The 22,340-nt window shown below is 44.3% G+C and overlaps 1 protein-coding gene across 1 annotated transcript in view; it reads left to right on the top strand.

Annotated features, from left to right (window-relative positions):
• Positions 1-22,340, top strand: part of TRPC5 (transient receptor potential cation channel subfamily C member 5) — a 132,994-nt gene that overhangs the window by 94,058 nt on the left and 16,596 nt on the right. Inside the window, exon 6 of the mRNA XM_049644201.1 lies at positions 6,863-7,058. Coding sequence (XP_049500158.1) covers positions 6,863-7,058 — 196 coding nt within the window. The remainder of the gene's footprint in view (positions 1-6,862; positions 7,059-22,340) is intronic.

Below are 22,340 nucleotides of genomic sequence, written 5' to 3'. Positions count from 1 at the left end.
TCGGGCATTTATAATACCTGCTAAAATACATACTACTTGGTCAGCGTAGGGAAAAACTCAACTTTTAGAGAAAGAGAAAGCGAACTCATTTATATACCTGACATAAATTATGCCATAAGCTTACTGTCATCCTTTTCCTTCTGATTCTCCAGAGATGCCTTTACTATTCTTTGGCTTAAAAAGAAAAAGAACAGATATTTTCCCCAGGGAACACGGTTCAAGAGGACCTCATTGTTCTTGCTGATAAATACATGACAAGACTATTGGCAGTTAAAGCCTAGTATTCCATCCTGGGAACCCCTGGCCTTCATTTACTGTTGAGAGTAGTGATTGGGAAGGCATCATCATTCTGAGGGCATGGGACTTGTGAGAGAAAAAGGGTAGAAGTGGCAGGAGCTAACTTGCAGGTCCTATGTCTCCTTCTGAGGTTCCAGCCCTCAATTCCAGATGCCTTCTGCACACACATGGCTGTGTTACGGGCCTCGCAAAACACAAAATGTCCCAAACTGAATTCCATTATCTCCATATCCTCACCCCACACCTATTTCCCCTTCAATCCCCCATCTTATTAAATGACACCAGTCCGAATCCTAGGAATCATCTATGACTTAACATCTTCCTCACACGACACATCCAGGCTCTCACTCAGCCCTATCTGTTGTACTTCCTAAGTATCTCTTGAATTCATCCTTTATATATATACAAATATATACACAGAGATACACACACAGCACTGGTCTCCTTGCCTCCAGTCTTCTTTTTCCTCCAAACAATTTCACACCTGTCTCACAGAAGTTTTTTTTCTAAATACCAGTCTCATCTTGTCACCACCCAGCTTCGTGCCTGCCCCGTAGTGGAATCTTCTCAAGTGTAAAACCCACCTCTTTACCACATCTCGCAGGGCCTTGGTACTCTGGACCCCAACTCTCCAGCCTCTCACTCGTCTTCCCCAGAGTCAACATCCTGTTCTCCCCAACTATAGGAGGACGTCTTGGCCCTATGGGTCTTTGCACGTCCCACACCATTCCACCTGCCTGGAATGCCCATCCCTACCTGGCCAGCCTGGAAAACTCTTACCCATCTTTCAAGCCTCTGCTGAAAAATTACCTGCTCTTTTATGTCTCTTCTTACCCATCCCAACCCCACTCTCAGTTACAGGCTCCTTCTGTGTTTGTTCCCCATGGCATTCTAAGCACATATCCGTGACAATATAACCTGTTGTGTGTGAGTCATTTGTTGTCTCTTTCACCCACCAGACCCTCCACTTTAGTAAGCCTTGCACCTACCACAGAGGCCTAAGATATAACGACGTTCAACATGCCTACCCTATCCTCGATTCTAGAAGATTGACTTTGTCACTTCCCCCCTCATATGGCTGAAGTATCTGGCCATACTGAAGTATCTGAGAATCAAGTATTACAATACATGCAAAGCACTTAGCACAGTGTCACTCTGCTGGTCCATTTTTAGCTTGCTGTCAGAAAGAAAATCCTTGGCATTTCTCCTACATCCCTCATCCTGAATTTGGGCACTTGGCCTAAGAGCAAAGCTCTATATTGATCCCTATTAAATTTCATCTTGTTAGTTCCAGCCCATTGCTCCACGCTGTTGAAACCTTTCTGAATCTTGATCCTGTCATCCCATCTATTAGCTATCCTTCCCAGTCTTCTGTCATCTGAGGATCTTAGAAACTTGCCATCTCTTCTTATCTAAAGCATGGATTAAAATGTCAGACAGGCTTGATATTCACTGGGTGGAATATGGGCAGCTATTAAAACGATACATGCAAAGACTCTGGATATACACCAAAAGTGCCGTACCCCAAATGTGTAGTTTTTAAAAACACAAAAATTTTACACACTATGACTACATCCATGTACAACCACGTATGGAAATGAATGACAATCTATAAAGACAAGAACGAAGTGTAAAGGCTAACAATAGTCATAAAAATATGTAATATATACTGAGCGCTAGGTCGACGCACTAGTACAAAATGAGCTTTACATGGATTAACTCATTTAATTCTCACAACCATGCTATGAGGTAGGCACTATCATTATTGCCCGTTCTACAGACAGAGAAATGAGGGTGCAAAGCAGTTAGACAGGCTGCCTGCAGTCATATAGATGGTAAGTGGCAGTCAGGATTTCAATCCAGCATGCAAGCTGTAGTCTGTGCTTGTATCCAGGGGCACAGTAGAAGACTGGTTTTGTAAAGTTACATAAAATTTGTTGCGTCAAGTTGGCAATAATCATGAATACAAGCAAAGCAATAAGACAGAGCCACGACCCGGAAGGTCACTTGGGACCTCCTTGTAGACCCACTCCATTTATTTGTGGCTATTACTACTTAATCAGTGATGATTTCTCTACCTACCATTCAGCCCTTATTATCCCATCTTATTTGCATGGATATGAACTCAGCCCCCATCAAAGGCTCTTCTTTATGTTCTGGCCAGATTTTAAAGGTTGTTATTGACTGTGTCCTCTTTTCCCCCCTATTTTAAGTTCATAGCCTTCCTGCTACTCTTATCACAGGATGATACCAATTATCTGTACTTTCCTTAGTTGTGCGCTTCTCCTGTCATCTCTATCAGATTTATTCAACAAACGTGTTTTCAGCAACTGCTACGCGCCAGCCAATGAGGATACTAAGAAGGCACCTCTATCCTTAAGAAGCTCATAGTCTAATGGAGAACATGAGCAAATAATTCGAATAGCTGCCATTTTTAATGCTTCTGCCAAACACCGTGCAGGGTGCATTACATGCAGCATCTTATGTAATAGAGAATGGTGGTTACGCATGTGGGCTCCAGAGTCAGAAGAGCCTGGTCAAAATCCTACCTTTGCCACTTCCTACCAGTGTGACCACTCTGTGCCTTAGTTTCCCATCTGAAAAAGATAAAAGAATAGTACCTACTTCTCAGGGTTATTTTGAGAATCAAACAACACAAGACCCGCAAAGCACTTAGCACATTGCCTGGCACGTAATGAGAGCACAGTAAATGTTAGCAATTAGTATTTATCCTGACAATAAACTATTCTAGAGGTGAGGAAACTCGAAGTTTAAAGAGGTGATTTAAGGGGTGCCTGGGTGGCTCAGTTGTTTGAGTGCCCGACTTCGGCTCAAGTCATGATTTCAAGGGTTCCTGAGTCTCCCTCTCTCTCTGCCCTCCCCCCCGGCCCCCGCACTCTGTCTCTCTCTGTCTCAGAAATAAATAAACATTAAAAATTAAAAAAAAAGAGGTTATTTAACTTTGACAAAGTCAAATAGTTAATAAGGGGAGGAGTCTAAAGTTTGCTCTTAACCACTCCCCTCTACTGGGTCTATAATGTGATATATGTCTTTGTAGAATCAGGCTAAGGTGCTATGGAAGAACAAAAGAGGGGCATCTAACCCAACCTTGTGGGGAAGGAGTCAGGGCAGGACAAACAAGACTTGGGTAGAGAAGAAGACAGGATGAAAGTGGAGGCTAGAAGTTGGGAGCATGGCAGGAACGTGCCATCCAGAGTTAGAAGCGTGTTAAACCCATGATGGACTAAGAAGTTGCGAGTCTAGGAAACTGCAGAAGAAACTCCAGTCCTTCACTGGTATGAATTAAGTCCAGAGGGGTAAACCCTCTCCGTCGTCCTTGTACCTTTTGAAAGATGAACTCCCCGTCTCAAAAATGAGACTTTCAGAAAGTGCCCGGAAGACTGCAGTTCCCATCTCTATTCTACTGTGCCCCTCTTAGCTTTGTGATCTATTTGTGGATGGTCTCAACATGCTCAAGTTCCCCCTTAACCAGCTGGGATGGATTTGTCTTCCATACATTTAATATCAACTCTCCTTGAATCTTTGTATCCTCAATTTGTGCCCCTCCTTGAACTAACAAATTCCATATGTCTGTTTACTCTTTGCTTTATTTAGAATTTTTATTTAAATGGATTATCTTCTTTAAAATCATATCCTTTAAAATCAAAAAGACGTTCCTTTGGTATTAGGATTCTAGGGTTTAGTCAACAAGTCTTCCCATCCCTGTGATGATTTTATTATGGGCCTGGGCACCAAATAATGCCCACCCCCCCAGGTAGTGGCTCTTGCCCTGTGGATTCAATTGTGTCTAGAAGCCACAGGGCTTTCTACAAATGTATCACTAGAATGCTCTTATCTACCCCATACGTCAGTCATCCATTTTACCTGGGCATGCCCTTCAACAAGCCACCTTCTCCTAGTGGCCAGGCCATAATGTGACATTTTGTGCCCCGTGTGGAAGGCATTCTCAATATAAAGTACCAAAACTGAGGAATGACCTTTTTGCCTTTTTTTCCCTCTCTTGTACAATTGTACATATAGACTCTCCCTGACTAGAATATCACCATAGTTGCGGGAAGATCTTAAATGCTTGAACTTCCACTTTTAGGGAACCTTTATATCAGTCATTGGAACAGCTAGTAGTAAGCTCTACACTCAAACGTTAACCATTGCAATTTTAATTGTTAATGGCGGTACAGGAGTATAATGCCATCCATTCTGGGGAAACAACCAATGACCTAAGACCCTGCCAACATATCAATGATATACTTGCCTCAGCCTCTGTTATTGGCTACTTGCTTGGGCCATTGCTGGCCTCCCACCTGCCCTAATTTCAAATGGACCCTGCCATGTCCAGGTGGTGCCCTCTTGGTACAACCAGACTCCTGAGCCCATATCTTTCCTTTCTTTGACCCTCTGCCTGGCTCTATAATGAACTGCATTGCCTGGCCCTGACTTTTAGACTCTCCTGGAAATTCAGATCCTGCGAGAAGTCTAACTTGCCATATTCTGGTTCTTGTGCCCTGGCCCCTGAACTCCAAGCTCTCGGCTTACTTTTGATTCTCAAATGCTTCACCAACTGGCCCTTTGTTTCTTCAAACAAAAAGCAAATTTCTTCCCTCTAGGCTAGCTCACAAGCAGCGTGCTACTGGAAGAATCATGGAAGTGACCTGTGATGATAAGAGAAGAGCCATTTAACAGGTTGAAAAGAACCATGTGCATGTTTCCCAGGCATGGGCTCCATGAAGGAGGCTCCATGAGAGTCAGGCCAGTGCAGACAGAGCACAGCCTTCATCAGAATGACTAACCCCATTGTGCAGCCTACTGACCGTGCAATTGTCAATGGGCCTAGAGACTCCTAGACTCTAATCCCTCGATAAGAGTAATAGTAATAGTTAATAAGTGTTCATTCATTTATCCACCAAGTATTAGTGAGTGCTTGTCCTATGCCAGGTACATTGTAGCTGTACGTCTCTGCCCTCACAGAGCTGACATTCTAGTGGGGATGGACAGAAAGTAAACATTTTAACAAAAAAAATATTTCATATAATTTTAGGGAGTTTGAAATGCTACAGAGAAAATAAAACGAGACAGTATGATAGAAAAAAAAAAACTCATGGAGCTACTTTTGGTAGAGTGACCAATGAAAGCTCCTCTGAAGAAGTGGCATTTGATCTGAGACTCCAATGATGATGAGACAGTCCTGCAAAGATCTGGGGGAAGATCAGTCCCAGATAGAAGGAATCCTTAAAACATTTCCCACATTCCCCCCCACCGATGAACCCAAGAACAAATCCCTAAGTCTTTCAAAATACATTGCACTCTAAAAACAACATATTTTGAGCGATTGAAACAGGACACCTAATCTTAAAGTAGCATTTCTTATGTTCTGCACCTCAACCATGTGCTTCAGAAATGGCTGATTTGTGCCACCCAGAGCTGGCTGCCTTTCATTGCTACATTCACAGATTTCTGAATATGAGGCCAGAGAAACCCTAGACACCAAAAACATATCATTGCAGAGTTAGATATTTGGAGGTGGATACTACAAGAGGAAACGATAATTTGTGAAGCCATCTAAAATAATGCTGCAGTGGTTTGGGGAGGTGAGATGGAATTGGATTTGAATTCTGGCTCAGCACTTGAGTGACCTCTGAATCTCGGTTTCTTCAGCAGGAACAATAAAGATTTCACAAGGATTATAATGATCAGTTATGGAAAAGTGCTTAACATGTTTATATATAGTAAATTCTCAGTAATTGTCAGGTAACATATCATTTAAAACAATCTACACAGGGGCACCTGGGTGGCTCCATCGGTTAAGCATCCGACTTCAGCTCAGGTCATGATTTCTCACGGTTGGTGGGTTCGAGCCCCGTGTTGGGCTCTGTGCTCACAGCTCAGAGCTTGGAGCCTGCTTCAGATTCTGTGTCTACCCTCGTTCTCTGCCCTCCCTGGCTCGCACTCTGTCTCTCTCTCCAAAAAATAAACAAACATTAAAAAAATTAAAACAATCTACATGAAGCCTTAATTCAGGGGTCTTTGAGCTCCTCCACTGAGCTTAGCACCATGTGGGGCCCTGTCGGAACCACAAAAGAAGTATTAGAAATGGTAACTGATTCACATCCACTCAGCTAGCAAATGACAGAGCTGAGATTTTTAACCTAGAACAATTTAACGCAAGCACTATATTCTCAACTACTCATCTACTGTCTTTGTGTAATTAGAAAGGTGATAAGTCATGTGGTCCCAAGATGAAAGAGAAAGTTTGGCAAAGGAAGTAGCCCTTGCAATAAGTCTTAGGAAAGTATAGGCTCTGTGTAGACTGAGAAAAGAGAAATGGTATTCTAGGTGCAAGAGGAAAGCGTAAGACATAGAAGTGGTAACAGACAAATAAACCCACCTGATTGGTTTGTGTGGGGAAAGAGACCAAAAGGAGTGAGATCATCAGTCTGCCTGATGGGACAGAAGTCTGGCAAGTCCCTTATTAAGCAGATCCCGTTTTCTGTCTCTTTTTCTTGCTCTTCCTAGAGAATTAACTAACCTGCTCTTTGACCTCTTTTAGGCTGTTTGAAACCCTTCAGTCGCTCTTCTGGTCTGTATTTGGCCTTCTAAATCTCTATGTTACCAACGTGAAAGCCAGACATGAGTTCACAGAGTTTGTGGGAGCTACCATGTTTGGGACATACAACGTCATCTCCCTGGTGGTGCTGCTGAACATGCTGATTGCCATGATGAACAACTCTTACCAGCTTATTGCCGTGAGTAGTTTGCTTTACAAGGGTGATTGCTTGATTTCAAGGAGTATCACGTTGGCATGGAGCCCACTGGAAGCTCAATGAAGCAGTCTGTCTGTATCAAGTATTTTACATTAGCCTTCTCAGTTGTTAAAGTATTTCTTTCTAAAGCAACTCAGTTTGGACTCTTAGTCCATTGACTGTCAGTAATTTAGAAGAGGATATTCTAGTTAATAAGACTTTCTGGTAGCCTGTTAAAAAAATGTGTTTAAAATTTTGAATCGATTTTCTTGCCTTACAAAGGAGAGCTCGGGAGCTATGAGCACACTTTGGCTATCATTTGTCGCCCCACGAATTTTTAGGGTTGATTGAGCTAATTGGTTCTCTAGGCAGGAGGGTCCTAGCTCCCTCTTCACTGCAAGCATGTCCTTCACAAAACTGAACATTTCATTGCCAAAGACAACATTCTCAGAGAGTGACTAATTTTCGATCAAGGATATATGAGTAATTGCTCTCCATCGTGAGACATGGCCTAAGTACAGTCAATCACTGAATCCTTTTTGACCATCATGTTACCATTTGGATCAGCAATATTACTCTAATCTAGAAACGGTGAAGGTATAGGATATGGGATCAGTCCAGGCCCTGACCTGATTTTTGATGTCATAGAAAATATCTAAACTTAGCTTATTTTCTTATAATCTGCCTATCATATTTAGAAATATGGTATTATCAGAGGAGTTCTGGCTATCTGAGGTGTAGTTGGGTATCAGTGGATTTGGATATTTAGGTCATATTAAGATGCTAGATCAAGCCCATGGGTCTATCTGTTGCTGAAAGTTTTTGCTGTAGCACAGAAGACAAATGGAAAGGCCCGACTCTTATCTTCCTTCATACATGCTATTTCTCAGATTTGGTCTGCTACTGAGGAATCTTTTAGCCTACAGAAAAGAAGCTTAAATTATCGGTTATATAAATATAAGTACACATATAAATATATGTACGTATATACACACATTTTACACACATACATACGCACACACATATTGTCCATATTCCATAAATATTACTGGTAATAGTGACCATCCTGATCCATTTTGATTAGGGATAGACCAAAGAGGAATGAGTTTATGAGTCAAAAGCAGGAGGCTTTTGAGTTATCTATTTGGAAAAATTTCCTAACCATAAATAACAGTGAGATACAATCTCCTCGGTGGGTTTTTAGAATTTCTTTCACTGGAAAGAACTTCTTTCACTGGGTGGTTTAAAAAACCAGAATATACACGTATCCACCAGGATGGCTTAGATCTTAAGTGCTTAGGTGGGGGCGTATGGTGGAAACATATTTTAAAAGTTAGAAGACCGGGGACTCTAATCCTAGTCCTGTTGTTTATAAGTATGACCTTGTGTAACTTATTTCCCTTTTTGGGCGTCAGTTTCTTCATCCAAAAAGTGAAAGGGTTGAAGTGGATGGCCTTTATTAAGATATAATTGGCATATAGTATTGTGTAAGCTTAAGGTGTACAACGTGATGATTTGATACACATACATATTGCAAAATGTTTGTCATCATAAGGTTAGTTAACACATCCATCACCTCACATAAATTATCTTTTTCTTTTGGTGAGAACATTTAAGACAGCAAGCAACTTTCAAGTATATAATATTGTTAACTATAGCCACCATGCTGTGCATTACATCCCCAGAACTTATGCAACTTCTACCTATAAATTTGTACCCTTTGAAAAACATTCCTCATTTCCCCCAACCCTCAACCCCTGGCAACCACAATTCTACTGTCTCTATGAGTTTGACTTCTTCTAGATTCCACATATAACTGAGATCAGACAATATTGGTCTTTTTCTGTCTGACTTACTGTCTTAGCATAACTCCCTCCAGTTTCATCCATTCCTTCTTTCTCATGGCTGAATAATAATATTATTTTACATATATAATATTCATAATTATGTATACACCATATTTTCTTTATCCATTTGTCTGTCAATGCACAGACAGGTTGTTTCCATGTCTTGTCTATTGTGAACAATGTCACAGTGAACACAGGAGTACAGATCTCTCTTTGAGAGAGTGGTTGCATCTTCTTTGGATATATACCCAGAAGTGGGATTGCTGGAGCATATGGTACTTCTATTTTTAACTATTTCGAGAGCCCTCCCGTGCTGTTTCCCATTGTGGCTGCACCACAATGCACCAGGGTTCCCTTTTCTGCACATTTGCACCACACTTGTTACCTTATTATCTTTTTAATAATAGCCATTCTAACAGGTGTGATGTGATGGCTGCTTGTGGTTTTGACTTACATTTGCCTGATGATTAGTGATGCGGAGGACCTTTCATGCACCTGTTGGCCATCCGTATGTCTGATCCAGTGGTCTTTAATATTCCTGCCAGCTCTGACATCCCGTGAGTCTGCATGTCTAGATGAACAGGCTAAGCTTGCAAGGTCCCTTAGCTCTGAAATTCTGCCCATCTGCTACTTTTGACATGAAATATACTTCAATTTTACACTTTTCTCTCTCCATGATTCAAACCCAGCCAGATCAAGAACTCTGGAACGATCTATACTCACTCCAAATCTGTCTATATAAGGGGGACAGGCATAAAATCTCAGGGGGATATCTTTCTGCTCCTATGCCTAGCATCCCCTTACCCCTGCCAACGATGGCAATATTCATGCTGAGGCATTTGTAATTTTCTCCCTGGTTATCTTGTAGCTGATTGCTCCTAATGGCAGTGGAAAACGAAGACATTTTCTCGTCACTTAATGCAGGGCTTTGGTATCTCCCACTGAGCTCAGTGACATTTTGCTAGGAAGGGTGGAAATAATCAACTCTGGCTTTCTTGTCACCACCTGCCGGTAGCAAGTTGCGTTTTAATGCCACCTACTGTTGTACCTGAAGAAAATATCTTAGCTTGGGATAGGGCTGGGGGCAGAGGGGTGAGGGTTTGCTAGAAGGTGACCTGCATGGAGTCTATACCATCTCACACATATGGAGTCAGGCCAACCATTCTGAATCCTACTTGCTACTTCGGGATCCTCTGGTAATGTGTCTTTATCATTTGGATCTAGTGGGATCCTGATGTTGGGCAACCTGATTCCCAAAACTATCTGGATCTGGTTGATTGGTAAAGACCAGGAGGAAATGTTACAGGAAGGGAAGCCACTGAAGACAAGTCTCTCCTACTACGAAAGTTTCAACAGGCTGACTCGGTCTAAGGAGAGACTCAGTTGTTGACATGCCTTACTGGGAATATGTTTAGTGTACATTCTAAGACAGGGCTCAGTGATGTCAGCTAACAGCAATCCCTTGAAGGGTCGAGCTCTTTCTCGATGCTCTGTGTAGGATGCAGAGCTGCCGGAGGAGTAGATATATGGCTCTTTAGAAATTCATATTTCTATGCCAGAGGGGGCTACACTGTAGTAATAGTCAGCTTCAAGATATGGGGAAGCCAGGATCACTCCAGGTCTGTGCTCTGTGGTCCCAGCCAGCATCATCATTATGTGAGGCTGGCCATATTTCACATTATGGTTGTTTATGATGCACAGTGATTTACTCTCCTCGCTTTATCCTTTTATCTCCCTCAAGTTGCTTATTTCTCTCTGTGACACTTCTTTCAACACACCCACCTGGTTACTGCCGTTCCTTGTGCGTGTATGTTCCAAGTTCCACCATGCGAAGCTGCCCTTGATACCATTTAAATGAAATTCACCCTTATGAAAATATTAGGTGGGAGGGACAGGGCAGTCCCACAAAATTCATCCACCCTAAGCCCCATTTCTACCTCCAACTCACCCATAAGGGGCATCTCTTTTGCCAGAGACTGGTCCTCACAAAACATGAGGCTGATAATGATGTGTTGTGGTATGGCCTCATTCGGCAAGTTAATAAGCACCCTCGGTTTCACTGGCTACTGAGGAGTGTTCACTCCAAAGCTGAGAGTAAGTAAATAGGACTTGCCTCACTGAGCCACATCTGCTCCAAGGCTTGGGGAGAGCCCAAATACATAGAATCGATTGTCTCCCTTGGGGAGGCAGCATCTGGAGGCGCAGATAATGGATGAACTCTCCCACTGCCAAAGACAGCTTTGCCCATGGAAACATTCATCAGAAACAATGCCAGCGCTGCAAAGACAGTCAGCAAGGCTGGAGGGGGCCCACTGCACACCCGGAAGTGCCAAGTGGTGGGGAGGGGGCAGGTGGTCTTCCCGCCCACCCGCAGTCACCCGGGACCAACCTCAGACTTTCAAAGCACAGAGAAGACGACGACAATTTGCACACTACGCCGTGATTTGTAACCCACTAACCAGGCGGGTAACCGACTCCTATGCGCTGATACAGCACCCAGTTGTTAAAACATTAAAATATTTCCATACCAGTTGGTAAAAGCTGCCACTCCAGCTGTTCCCTCTGGGATGCCCCCCCACCCCAGCTCTCCTCACAATCCAGCAAGTAAAAGGTGATGCCCGAAACATCAGGTATTTTCCATGCCTCTGTTCCAGTGCTCATGCTGGCATACATTCTGATTGGTCAGTTTCTTAAACAGTATGAATATCCTCATGGCAGGCTCAATCCTAAGATGCTCCCCTAAGATTTCCCGCCCTAATCGTCAGGACAGCGAATATGATGAGATAGCACGTGTGTGATTATGTTGCACCACGTGGCAAGGGAAATTTTTATGGATGTAATTAAGGTTACTAATCAGGGAGATTATCCAGATGGGCCTAATCTAATCATGTAAGTCCTTCAAAAGCAGAGTTTTCACCAGCTGGTAGCAAAAGAAGATGTCAGAGATTCGAAGCATAGGGAGGATTTCATGTGCCGTGGCTGGCTTGACAATGGAAGGACACGTGTTAAGAAATGCAGGTGGCCTCTAGGAAATGAGTGTAGCCCCCGGCTGACTGCCTGCAAGGACGTGGGGACCTCAGTCCTGCAACCACAAGGAAATGAATTCCGACAACATAAACGAACGTGGAAGCAGATTCTTCTCCAGGGTCTCTAGATAAGAGCTCAGCCACACTGACGCTCGGATTGCAGCCTTGGGAAGGCCTCTGTGACTGGAATGGAGGACACACATCAGAGAGAAGTAGGAGATGATGTCAGAGAGGTAATGAGGATAAACAACAGGTCGCATAGCGCCCGAAAGACCTTTGTAAAGACTTTGGCTTCTACTCTGCCCCTCCTCTGCCCTCGCTCTCTCTCTCATTCAAAATTATCTTAAATAATTTTTTTTTAAAAAAGAATATGTTGATTAAGAAAAGACAGAAGTGGGGCAGCAGCAAAGACAGAGGGACTAATTGTGAGATGATTGCATTAACCATAAGAAAAGCTGATGGTGGTTTTGAATAGGGTGGTCATGATGGATATGATGAGCAGCGGTCAGATTCTAGGTATATTTCAAAGCTAGACCCAATTCTGATGGATCAGAGGTGGGGTATGAGCAGAAGGGAGGAGTCCAGCATGACACCAAGATTTGGGGCCTGAGTACCTGGAAGGGTGGCATTTTCCCTTACTGAGTTGGGGAAGAGTAGTAAAGGAGCAGGCATAAGAGCAAGGCAGAGACAAAAATAAATAAAAAACGTTGAAAAAAAAAATTTAAAAGGGGCGCCTGGGTGGCGCAGTCGGTTAAGCGTCCGACTTCAGCCAGGTCACGATCTCGCGGTCTGTGAGTTCGAGCCCCGCGTCGGGCTCTGGGCTGATGGCTCGGAGCCTGGAGCCTGTTTCAGATTCTGTGTCTCCCTCTCTCTCTGCCCCTCCCCCGTTCATGCTCTGTCTCTCTCTGTCCCAAAAATAAATAAAAAACGTTGAAAAAAAAGAGCAAGGCAGAGATCCAGAATTCGGTTTTAGATATGTGGACTTGGAAATGCCCGTTGGACATTTGAGTGGAGATGTCTGGTAGGCAGTGGTCTACGGGTCTAGCAGAGAGGTCCAGGCTGGAGAGAGAGATGTGGGAGTCACTAGCATGTGCACAGTATTTAAAGCCATGGGACTCGGTGAGGTGAGTGTGGGTACAAAAGAGAAGAGGTCCAAAAGTGAGGCACTCCAATATGTAGAGGTTGGAAAGAGAAGACAGATTGCCCAAGGAGACTGAGAAAGAACAACCAGGGAGAAAAATGAGGATAATGCACTATATTATAGTACTATACCATCCCCAGGATACTGATACCATCACATGCTAAAGAGTGGTGAGAGCCTGGATTTGAACTGAGGAAGTCTGACCCCAACACTCATGCACAGAACTGCTACCCTATCCCATAGACCTCAAGGCCAGGAAGCACAACTCCGAACCACCAGTCTCCTTGTCCTACCACTTCCAGTGGCTAAAGATTTCATTGGGATAGGAATCACACACACTTCGTCTAACATACCTGTATCCCTCCCTTAGCTCTCAAGAACTGCTTCCTAAGAAAACAGAACAAACCATAAACCCTGGCAGCTTTCAGTCCCGTAGAACAGTCCAAACTACAGAAACTATAGTAAGTCGAAGGGATAGGACAGCCTCTTTCCTGGTGAAGGAGCTGCTCGATTCAACCTGTAGAAATTTCTTGACGTCGGCGCGGAGCCATTTCAAATTTTAATAACTGTCTCTTTCCTTTGGGAGACCCTCAGGCAATCTAGATATTGATTTCTCTCATCGCAGCTTGTGTTTTTCCCTGTTGCCAGACCATTCTCTGGAATCTGATCTGGGATTTCTACATCTCACTAACAAGAAAGCAAATATTTGGAACCACAGAGGACATTTTAATAGTGCCCCCACTTTGGGTAATGTGGAACCCAGGAAAACCTGCTAATAATCCTATATCAATGAACAATCTACATTTTCTGGGCTTGGTGCTATAAATGATATCAAGGTAAAGACACAGTTGATGCCTTTGGGGAACTTAAAGTCTAGTTCAGAGGGAGAAGTCTGACATGAGTAAAATAACAATAGCATTATTACTATGAGTATATAATAGCAATGATGACAAGAGCGCCTGGGTGGCTCAGTCGGTTAAACATCCAACTTTGGCTCAGGTCATGATCTCGCGGTTGGTGGGTTCAAGCCCCGCATCGGGCTCCACGCTGGCAGCCCGGAGCCTGGAGCCTGCTTCGGATTCTGTGTCTCCCCCTCTCTCTTCCCCTCCCCCGCTCGTGCTCTGTCTCCATCTCTCAAAAATGAATAAACGTTAAAAAAAAATTTTTTTTAAATAGAGTGATTACAGAAAGCATGGGCACAGGAGTAGTCAGATGCCTGGATTTGAAACCTGGACTGCCATTTAGTGTGGTTTGGGGCAATCTGAACTGTTTCTGCCTCAGAGGACCTCTTCTGCAAAATAAGGATGATAATTAGGCTTTTTATCTGCTTCTGACTCTCAGATCCATTCTCTGTCCATTTCCTGCTCTGCTCTGTATCAAGGGAACTACATTCTCCATGGTCCATTGCCCTTTGGCTTCTGGGTAGGTTTGGCCAACCCAAAGGTAAGAAGAAGGGACTAGTGAGGATATTTCACTTTGGGGGTACCTGTAGCAGCAGCAGCTGTATTTCCTATGGGGCTCACCTTCCACCACCACCAGGCATCCCCTCCCTCGTTGGCCCCAGCTTCTGCAAGGCATCCCCACCTTGGCTCTAGCTCCCACCAGATAGCCCCAGTCCTTGAACTCTGGTAACACCACTCACCACCTCTTCCAGTTGTCCCTGTAAGTCTAGGGATAAGAGGGGCTTCCTGTGGCTGCTAATCTCTGAGTTGCCTCACTGTCCCCTGTCTGGCTTCTCATCTCGTCCATCATCGGCATACTAATCCCTGCGTTAAATTTTCTATGTCTGAAAGACCTAGCAGGATTTCTGTTTCCCTGGCTGTACCCCAATCTATCAGTACCTATCTGATTCGGTGGTTCTGAGGTTGATTTGGGAAGGACAAATGGGGCTGAGATTTGAAGGTCAAATTTGGAAAGACAGAAAAGTGGGGATAGCTTTCAGATCTCATTTCTGGTGGGGAAATGGTTTGTACACCAGCAAGGATCGGCCTGGAGTTTATTGAAGGCAATAAGGGTGTAGGAGCTGGCCTTGTTCTTTTCTGCCTCCTATTCTTTGATTTCCTATGAAAATATCTTCAAGTGAAAATGATGTTCTCCCTGTGCCAATAGGGAATATGCCCCAGCAATGAAAAGAAACATATAGAAGAATCATACCTCTAGGAACTAGATGAAAAAGTTCAGAGTCTGCCTTTAGAAAAATAATTTTAAAAGATGAGATCTGCTCTTGTGGCTTCTCACATCCCCATTCTGAGCCTTCATACTGCTGTCTACCTGGCTTAGCACAGCACCCTGGGCTAACTGCCTTGCCTTACGTGGACCTTACCTTTGACAAGCCCTTTCCCTCTATCTCTGGGCCCAAGCTGAGCTCTTTCTCAGTCCCCTAAAGCTTAGAGAAGTCGGTAATAAGAATGCAATGACTATCTAGCATATAAACAGCCTTTATTAAATCTTACAGGCACTCAACTGTTTCCAATCTATTATCATTATAACTACCATCAATAATAACTACCAGGACACTTGGGTGCCTGGGTCAGTTAAGCGTCCGACTTTGGCTCAGGTCACGATCTTGTGGTTTGTGAGTTCGAGCCCCAAATCGGGCTCTCTGCTGTCAGTGCAGAGCCTGCTTTGTATCCTCTGTCCCCCTTTCTCTCTGCCCGTCCCTTGCTTGCACTCTCTCTCTCTCAAAAATAAATAAACATTAAAAAAAATATTAACTACATATGGAACACTACTTGGCAATGAGAAGGAATGAAATCTGGCCATTTGTAGCAACGTGGATGGAACTGGAGGGTAGTATGCTGAGTGAAATAAGTTAGTCAGAGAAAGACAGACACCATGTTTTCACTCATATGTGGATCCTGAGAAACTTAACGGAAGACCATGGGGGAGGGGAAGGGGAAAAAAAAGTTACAGCGAGGGAGGGAGGCAAACCATAAGAGACTCTTAAATACTGAGAACAAACTGACGGTTGATGGGGGGTGAGGGAGAGGGGAAAGTGGGTGATGGGCACCTGTTGGGATGAGCACTGGGTGTTGTAGGGAAACTAATCTGACAATAAATTATATTTAATATAAAAAATAAAATAAAATAAATAAAATAAATAATAAAAAAATATTAACTCCCATTTAGTGAGCACTTACTATGTGCAAGACACCACACGAAGCACTTTTCATACATATTCCTCGTTAAATTTTTACAACAACCATATGAAGCAGCGACTATTATTAATTCCATTTTATAGGTGAGGAAACTGAGGCACAGAGATCAAAGTAACTTACCCCAGGGCACACTGTCAGTAAGGGCACTGGCAGGTGTGTCTAACCCCAAACAGTCACAGTACTGTACCTACTTCTTTCCTACCTGCGTTCCAATCTCCCAGACCCTGACACATGGCCCCCACCCCACCCCACCCCACCCCCAACCTCCGTCTCCCTCAGCTTTATCCTCCCACTCGGTTCACTGACTCCGTCTTTTGAGTTCTAACCAGACTGTAAGGAGTCTTTCCCTTAGTTCTAGAGACTAAGTGCCCTCCATTTCCCTGAGCTGAGATTCCTTGCCCCCACCCCCAACGCACACACACACACGCGCGCGCGCGCGGGCGCGCGCCCAGTAGCTCTCTTTTCCCTCTTCTTCTGCTTTAGTGTGCCCGTGAGCACTTCAAACTTCCAGTTTCTTCTTAGCTCTGCCTTTTAATACTCCCAACCTCCTCACTGAACAAGCACACGGCCCACCTGAGGTATCACACCCACAGAGGGTAAAAAAGTTCGGCTCTACCCAGCTCATTTTCACGACAAGAATTCCTCATTCAACTTACACATCCAGCCTTGGGACTTTTCAGGGGTCTTCCTTCCCAGTCAGCTCTTGCATGCGGAGAGCCTCCCTTGAAAAGTGCATCCACACAAGCAAGCGGACTATCCACCCTCCAGCTTCAGGGGAGGAGAGAGGGGCCTCGGCTCCACCAGCGCTGCAGGGGGCACCAGAGGCTGACGTTTCATATCCTCTGCATCTAGCCCGGGCTGGCGCCCCCTACCCTCCGTGGTCTAACCCGGAAATGCATTCCTCGGTCATTCTGCATCAAGGCCCGCTCATGGCTTGGTCCGCAAGCTGTCCGAGAGCCCGCACCTGCTGAGGACGAGGTCCCTGCTGAGCTGCAGCTCTGCTTCCAACAGCCCCCCGCAGCCTTTGATGCCTGCTGCTACTTGGCGATGATTTCCCTCACCCACAAAGATGCCAGGGGGAATAGGAAGAAGTCAGTGAAGGGAAGTGGGTTTCACTCCCCTGTGCGAAAAGACCACCAAACAGGGCAGATGTCTGCATCCCAGATTCTCCTGTCCTGGGTGTTCATCAGGAACATCAGTAACTGTCATGGATACTTCATCTCGGGTGACTCAAATGGAAACAAGACCAAGGATGCAAGTGACAAGAAGGGCTTCACGCCCGAAGAATACCTCCATCCACCTGCTGGCTGGTGTCATCTACTCTTTCACCCATTCACCTAGCAATAAATACCTCTTTTTAAAAAAATTTAATGTTTACTTCTTTTGAGAGAGAGAAAGAGTGAGCCTGAGCGGGGAGGGGCAGAGAGAGAGGGAGACACTGAATCCAAAGCAGGCTCCAGGCTCTGAGCTGTCAGCACAGAGCCCAAAGGGGGGCTCAAACTCACGAACTGCGAGATCATGACCTGAGCTAAAGTCGGACGCTTAACCAACTGAGCCACTCAGGTGCCCCAACAGTAAATATCTCTTAGATGGATAAATAAGTAATTTTAACAAATATTTATTGAGACACTACAACAGACTACACTACATTCTTGCCACCGGGGATACGACAGGGTGACAGATGAAGACAGATACAGTCCCTGTTCTTACGGGGTCTACAGTCATTGACCCACGGTTTCAAATTTCACTATTTGAAATTCATGTCTTTACCTTGAGACTGCCCTTAACCTTTTTTGAGGTCATGGATTGCTTTGATAATCTGTCAAACATGGACAAGAAAAAAGTTCATGTGAGCAGACATGGTAAATTTTAGCATAAAATCTCAGAGGACTCACAGACATCCTCCCAGGGGCACCCAGAAACCCGTCACCTTAAGACCTGTCCCAGTTATCATGCAAATATGTTTTAAGCTGTTAGCACATCACTTGTGACTCAGTGTAAATGAGTCCAATCCCTTACTGAGATCAGGTTTTCATATGGGGCCAAGCAAGTAAGAGAGACCATGAGGGAAATGTAACTGATGAAGACTGGGGAAGGGACACCAACAAAAACAAAAAAGAGAGAGAGAGGGAGATTGGAGGCACAGAAGGAAAATGTCACCATCATCACAGCTTGGCAAAGGATCGGCTCTGGGCAACAGTCCCCAAGCCAAAGGTGCCTTCAGTTGCTCTGTGAAATAATAGCTATCAGTGGACGATCTGTGTCCATAAAAATGACTGTGTTTGCATTTCAAAAGATTTCTGAGCTGAGACTCAGGAGGCATTGTTCCTTGTGGAAGACCTGGCCTTCCTATGGACTGGTCTCTGAATGTTCTCTGCACAGGCTACAAATAATCTTTGTGGACAAGTCAAATGCCCTTGGCCCAGAGTTCCTCACTGGGTAGTGGGATTCTTCTTGGATTCTGCCTATTCCCATTATTAGTGTTCTGGACACCAGGACTCCGTTGACTGGAAAGCTAAATGATACAAATGTTCTTTAATTTCTGAGCAGCTTGAGGTCCAGAAACGAAATGTGAGCTCTGAGTTATTAATATTAATAAGGACTTGCTCTTCCTGTGGTCAGCAGAGCCCTGTGTTGTAGCCTGGCTCCATGTGAGACGGCATGGGCGAGGACGTGTCCTTTGGATACAACACAGAAGTCAAAATTCCCAGAAGGAGCATCAGAGGTAACGCCCCACCGCATTACTCTGCGTTTGACTTGAGGCCCGACAGCAAAATGACATTACATCAGCTGTCAAAGCAAATCTGTGTTTGTTTGAAAGAGAAAAATAGAGTAAAAAAGAAGAAAAAGGGTAATTGTATTTCCTTCTTAACCTCCTTTCTTCTGTCACAGGATTTTGCTTTTTCCTCTGTTCTCTTTCCCAATTTTCCCTGGGTGTTTGGACTTATATACAAGTACCTGCGCCTATAAATTTGTGAGCTAATCACAAAAGGTTTATGACAAATATATTCGTCTCAAAGCTGCTCCTTTTTTTTTTTTTTTTTTGAGGGGGGTGCGCAGAGGTAGAAGGAGAGAGAGAATCTCAAGCAGGTTCAGCACAGAGCCTGACAGGGGCTCAATCTCACGACCGTGAGATCATGACCTGAGCTGAAATCAAGAGTCTGACACTTGGGGGGCACCTGGGTGGCTCAGTTAGTTAAGCATGCAATTCTTGGTTTTGGCTCAGGTCCTGTTTTCAGTTTGTGGGATCAAGTCCTGCATCTGACAATGCAGAGCCTGCTCGGGATTTTCTCTCTCTCCCTCTCTCTCTGCCCCTCCTTCATTCGTGTGCTCTCTCTTCATGTGTCAAAATGAATAAACTTTAAAAATTAAAAGAAAGAGTCTGACGCTTAACTGAGTCATTCAGGCGCCCCTCAAAGCTGCTCTTAAGGGGCCCCTGGGTGGCTTAGTCAGTTGAGTGTCTGACTTCAGCTCTGGTCATGATCTCGGAGTCCATGAGTTCAAGCCCCACATAGGACTCTGTGCTGACAGCTCAGAGCCTGGAGCCTGCTTTGGATTCTGTGTCTCCCTCATACAGGAAAACTAACTAATGCAAAATACTTTCTGCTAGAGTCCCTCTGTCCTTAACCAGGATACGGTGTCTGACACATAGTAGGTTCTCACTTCATATCTACTGACAAAATGAGCAAATTCAGGAATTCCTAACGCATATTCCAAAATATTTCAAAGCGTGAAGAAGTGCAACTGACAAAGCTGACGAAAGCTAAGTTTCTTGTCCTCTAGTACAGAGGTTGGCTTATTTTTTTTCTATAAAGGGGCAAATAGTGAATATTTTAGGTTTTGTAGAAACCTAAGATCTAAGATCTTTGTCACAACTATCCCATTCTACTATTATAACACAAAAGAAGGGGTTCCTTGGCGGCTCAGTCGGTTAAGTGTCCGACTCTGGATTTCGGCTCAGATCATGATCCCAGGGTCAATGGGATCGAGCCCACAGCCCTGCGTTGGGCGCTGTGCAGAGTATAAAGCCTGCTTCACTTTATCTCTCTCCTTCTGCCCCTCTGGTTCCTGTGCTCTCCCTAAAATTAAAAAAAAAAAAAAAAAAAAACTTTAACACAAAAGAAGCCATAGAAATACATAAACAAATGGGCATGACTGTGCGCCAATAAAACTTTATTTATGGGTGCTGAAATTTGAAATTCATGTAATTTTTGTGTAAAAAATATTATTCTACTTTTGATGGGTTTTTTTTTCGTTCACTTAGAAATGTAACAACCATTCTTAGATCTCAGGCTGTTCAAAATCAAGTGGCAAGTCAGATTAAGGCTGCAGGACGTCTTTTGCCCACTCATCTAATTGTATCAATATATATCTCTTTTCTACCTTTGTGGACTGAGGCTCTGTGAAGACAGGGGCTCTGCTCTAGGTTTTCTTTATATTCCCCTGGTGCTTAGTCACATGTGGGACACATAGTAGGTACTCAATACATACTTTTTCACTGATTGATAGGGAGAAGCTTGAGGAAGTCTCTGATCTATAGTGTGTCAACCATGCTTTTAAAAATGCATAATGTGGATTTATATCCATTGCAAGTGCTTGGCGTTTGGAGATGAATAAATTTCTATGGCAATGGGTAGGAGCATTATCTAACTGAAAAGAAATCTGCCTACATGATGGATTTCATAATTATAGTCACACAGTGTTTTATAATTCCCAAAGCACATTTGCATATATTGTCTTATTTGATCCTCACAAGGATTCTGTGAGTGTCGGCAATATCATCCGCATGTTACAGGTGAGGAAACAGGCTTCCAAAGGTCAAGATTTGACCGAGGATACGTGGCAAGTTTGCTCGTGCATTAATTCATTCTTTCTACGAGGACTCGAGAGGCCGCCCTATGCAAGCAATTCGGTCAGGGTGAACCCAAGCCCAGTGACTCCTCGAGTGATGTTAAGAAGCAATCCGGAAAATAGAAACGTGGCCTGGAAAGTTAAAAGTAGACTCCTGACAAGGGAGGCAGATGGAGACAGACAAGTAGATTTTCCCATGCCCACGACGCAAGAAGACACCCCTCTCTCTTCCGCCGTCCAACTTCGGCTCAGGTCGCAATCTCGCAGTTCATGAGTTCGAGCCCTGCATCGGGCTCTGCCCTGACAGCTAAGAGCCTGGAGCCTGCTTTGGATTCTGTGTCTCCCTCTCTCTCTCTCTCTCTCTCTGCCTCTCCCCCACTTTCTCTCTCCCGCTCTCTCTCTCTCTCTCAAAAATAAATGAAGGAAAATTTAACAAAAAAGGTGATATACTTGAAAAATATATATTACTGATGGTGGGGAGCCTAAGAACAAGTAAATAGGGACAAGCCCATTAAAGTGGTTTGTGAGGATCAGTATGAGAGGACACAGCAAGGTGCTGTGAGGTGGAGGACCAGAGAAGTTCACTCTACATTGGTTGTTGAGGGCACGTCTCTTTTTAAATTTTTTTTAATGTTTTAATTTTATTTTTGAGAGAGAAAGAGAGAGCACAAGCAGGGGAGGGGCAGGGCGGCAGAGAGAGACAGAATCCGAAGCAGGCTCCAGGCTCCACGCTGTCAGCGCAGAGCTGGATGAGGGACTCGAACTCACAAACTGAGATCGTGACCTGAGCCGAAGCCAGATGCTCAACCGACTGAGCCACCCAGGCGCCCCTAGGGCACATCTCTTTGAGGAGGTAATAGTTGAGCTGAGAACTGACAGGTGAGAATAAGCCAGCTCTATTTCCTGACTAGGAAAAAAAAAAACCCACACAAACAGAAAAAAAAAAAAATTTCCCAAACCCCTTTCCATTTACCCCAGTCGTTACATCTTCAGTCATTCTACGGAGACTCTTGGAGAAATGAAGCCTTGAGCTGCAACTTAATTTGGGGGTGTGAGAGAGGGCCCAAGGAGTGTTTGCTCACTGGGTATTGGTGAGCCCACATCCACGGCCCAGAAGAGCCAACAGGAGACTGAGAAGCAGGAAATGAGGACACAGTAAGGTCAGGCTACCCGGAGCTTCTGATGGTGATGGGGTACAGCAGGATGCTAAAGGTGGTTCCAGGGGCGCCTGGGCGGCTCAGTTGGCTAAGCGTCCAACTCTT

Source organism: Panthera uncia, chromosome X (assembly GCF_023721935.1).
Source record: "Panthera uncia isolate 11264 chromosome X, Puncia_PCG_1.0, whole genome shotgun sequence".
Lineage (NCBI taxonomy): Eukaryota > Metazoa > Chordata > Mammalia > Carnivora > Felidae > Panthera > Panthera uncia.
This window is presented reverse-complemented; position numbering and strand designations above follow the sequence as displayed.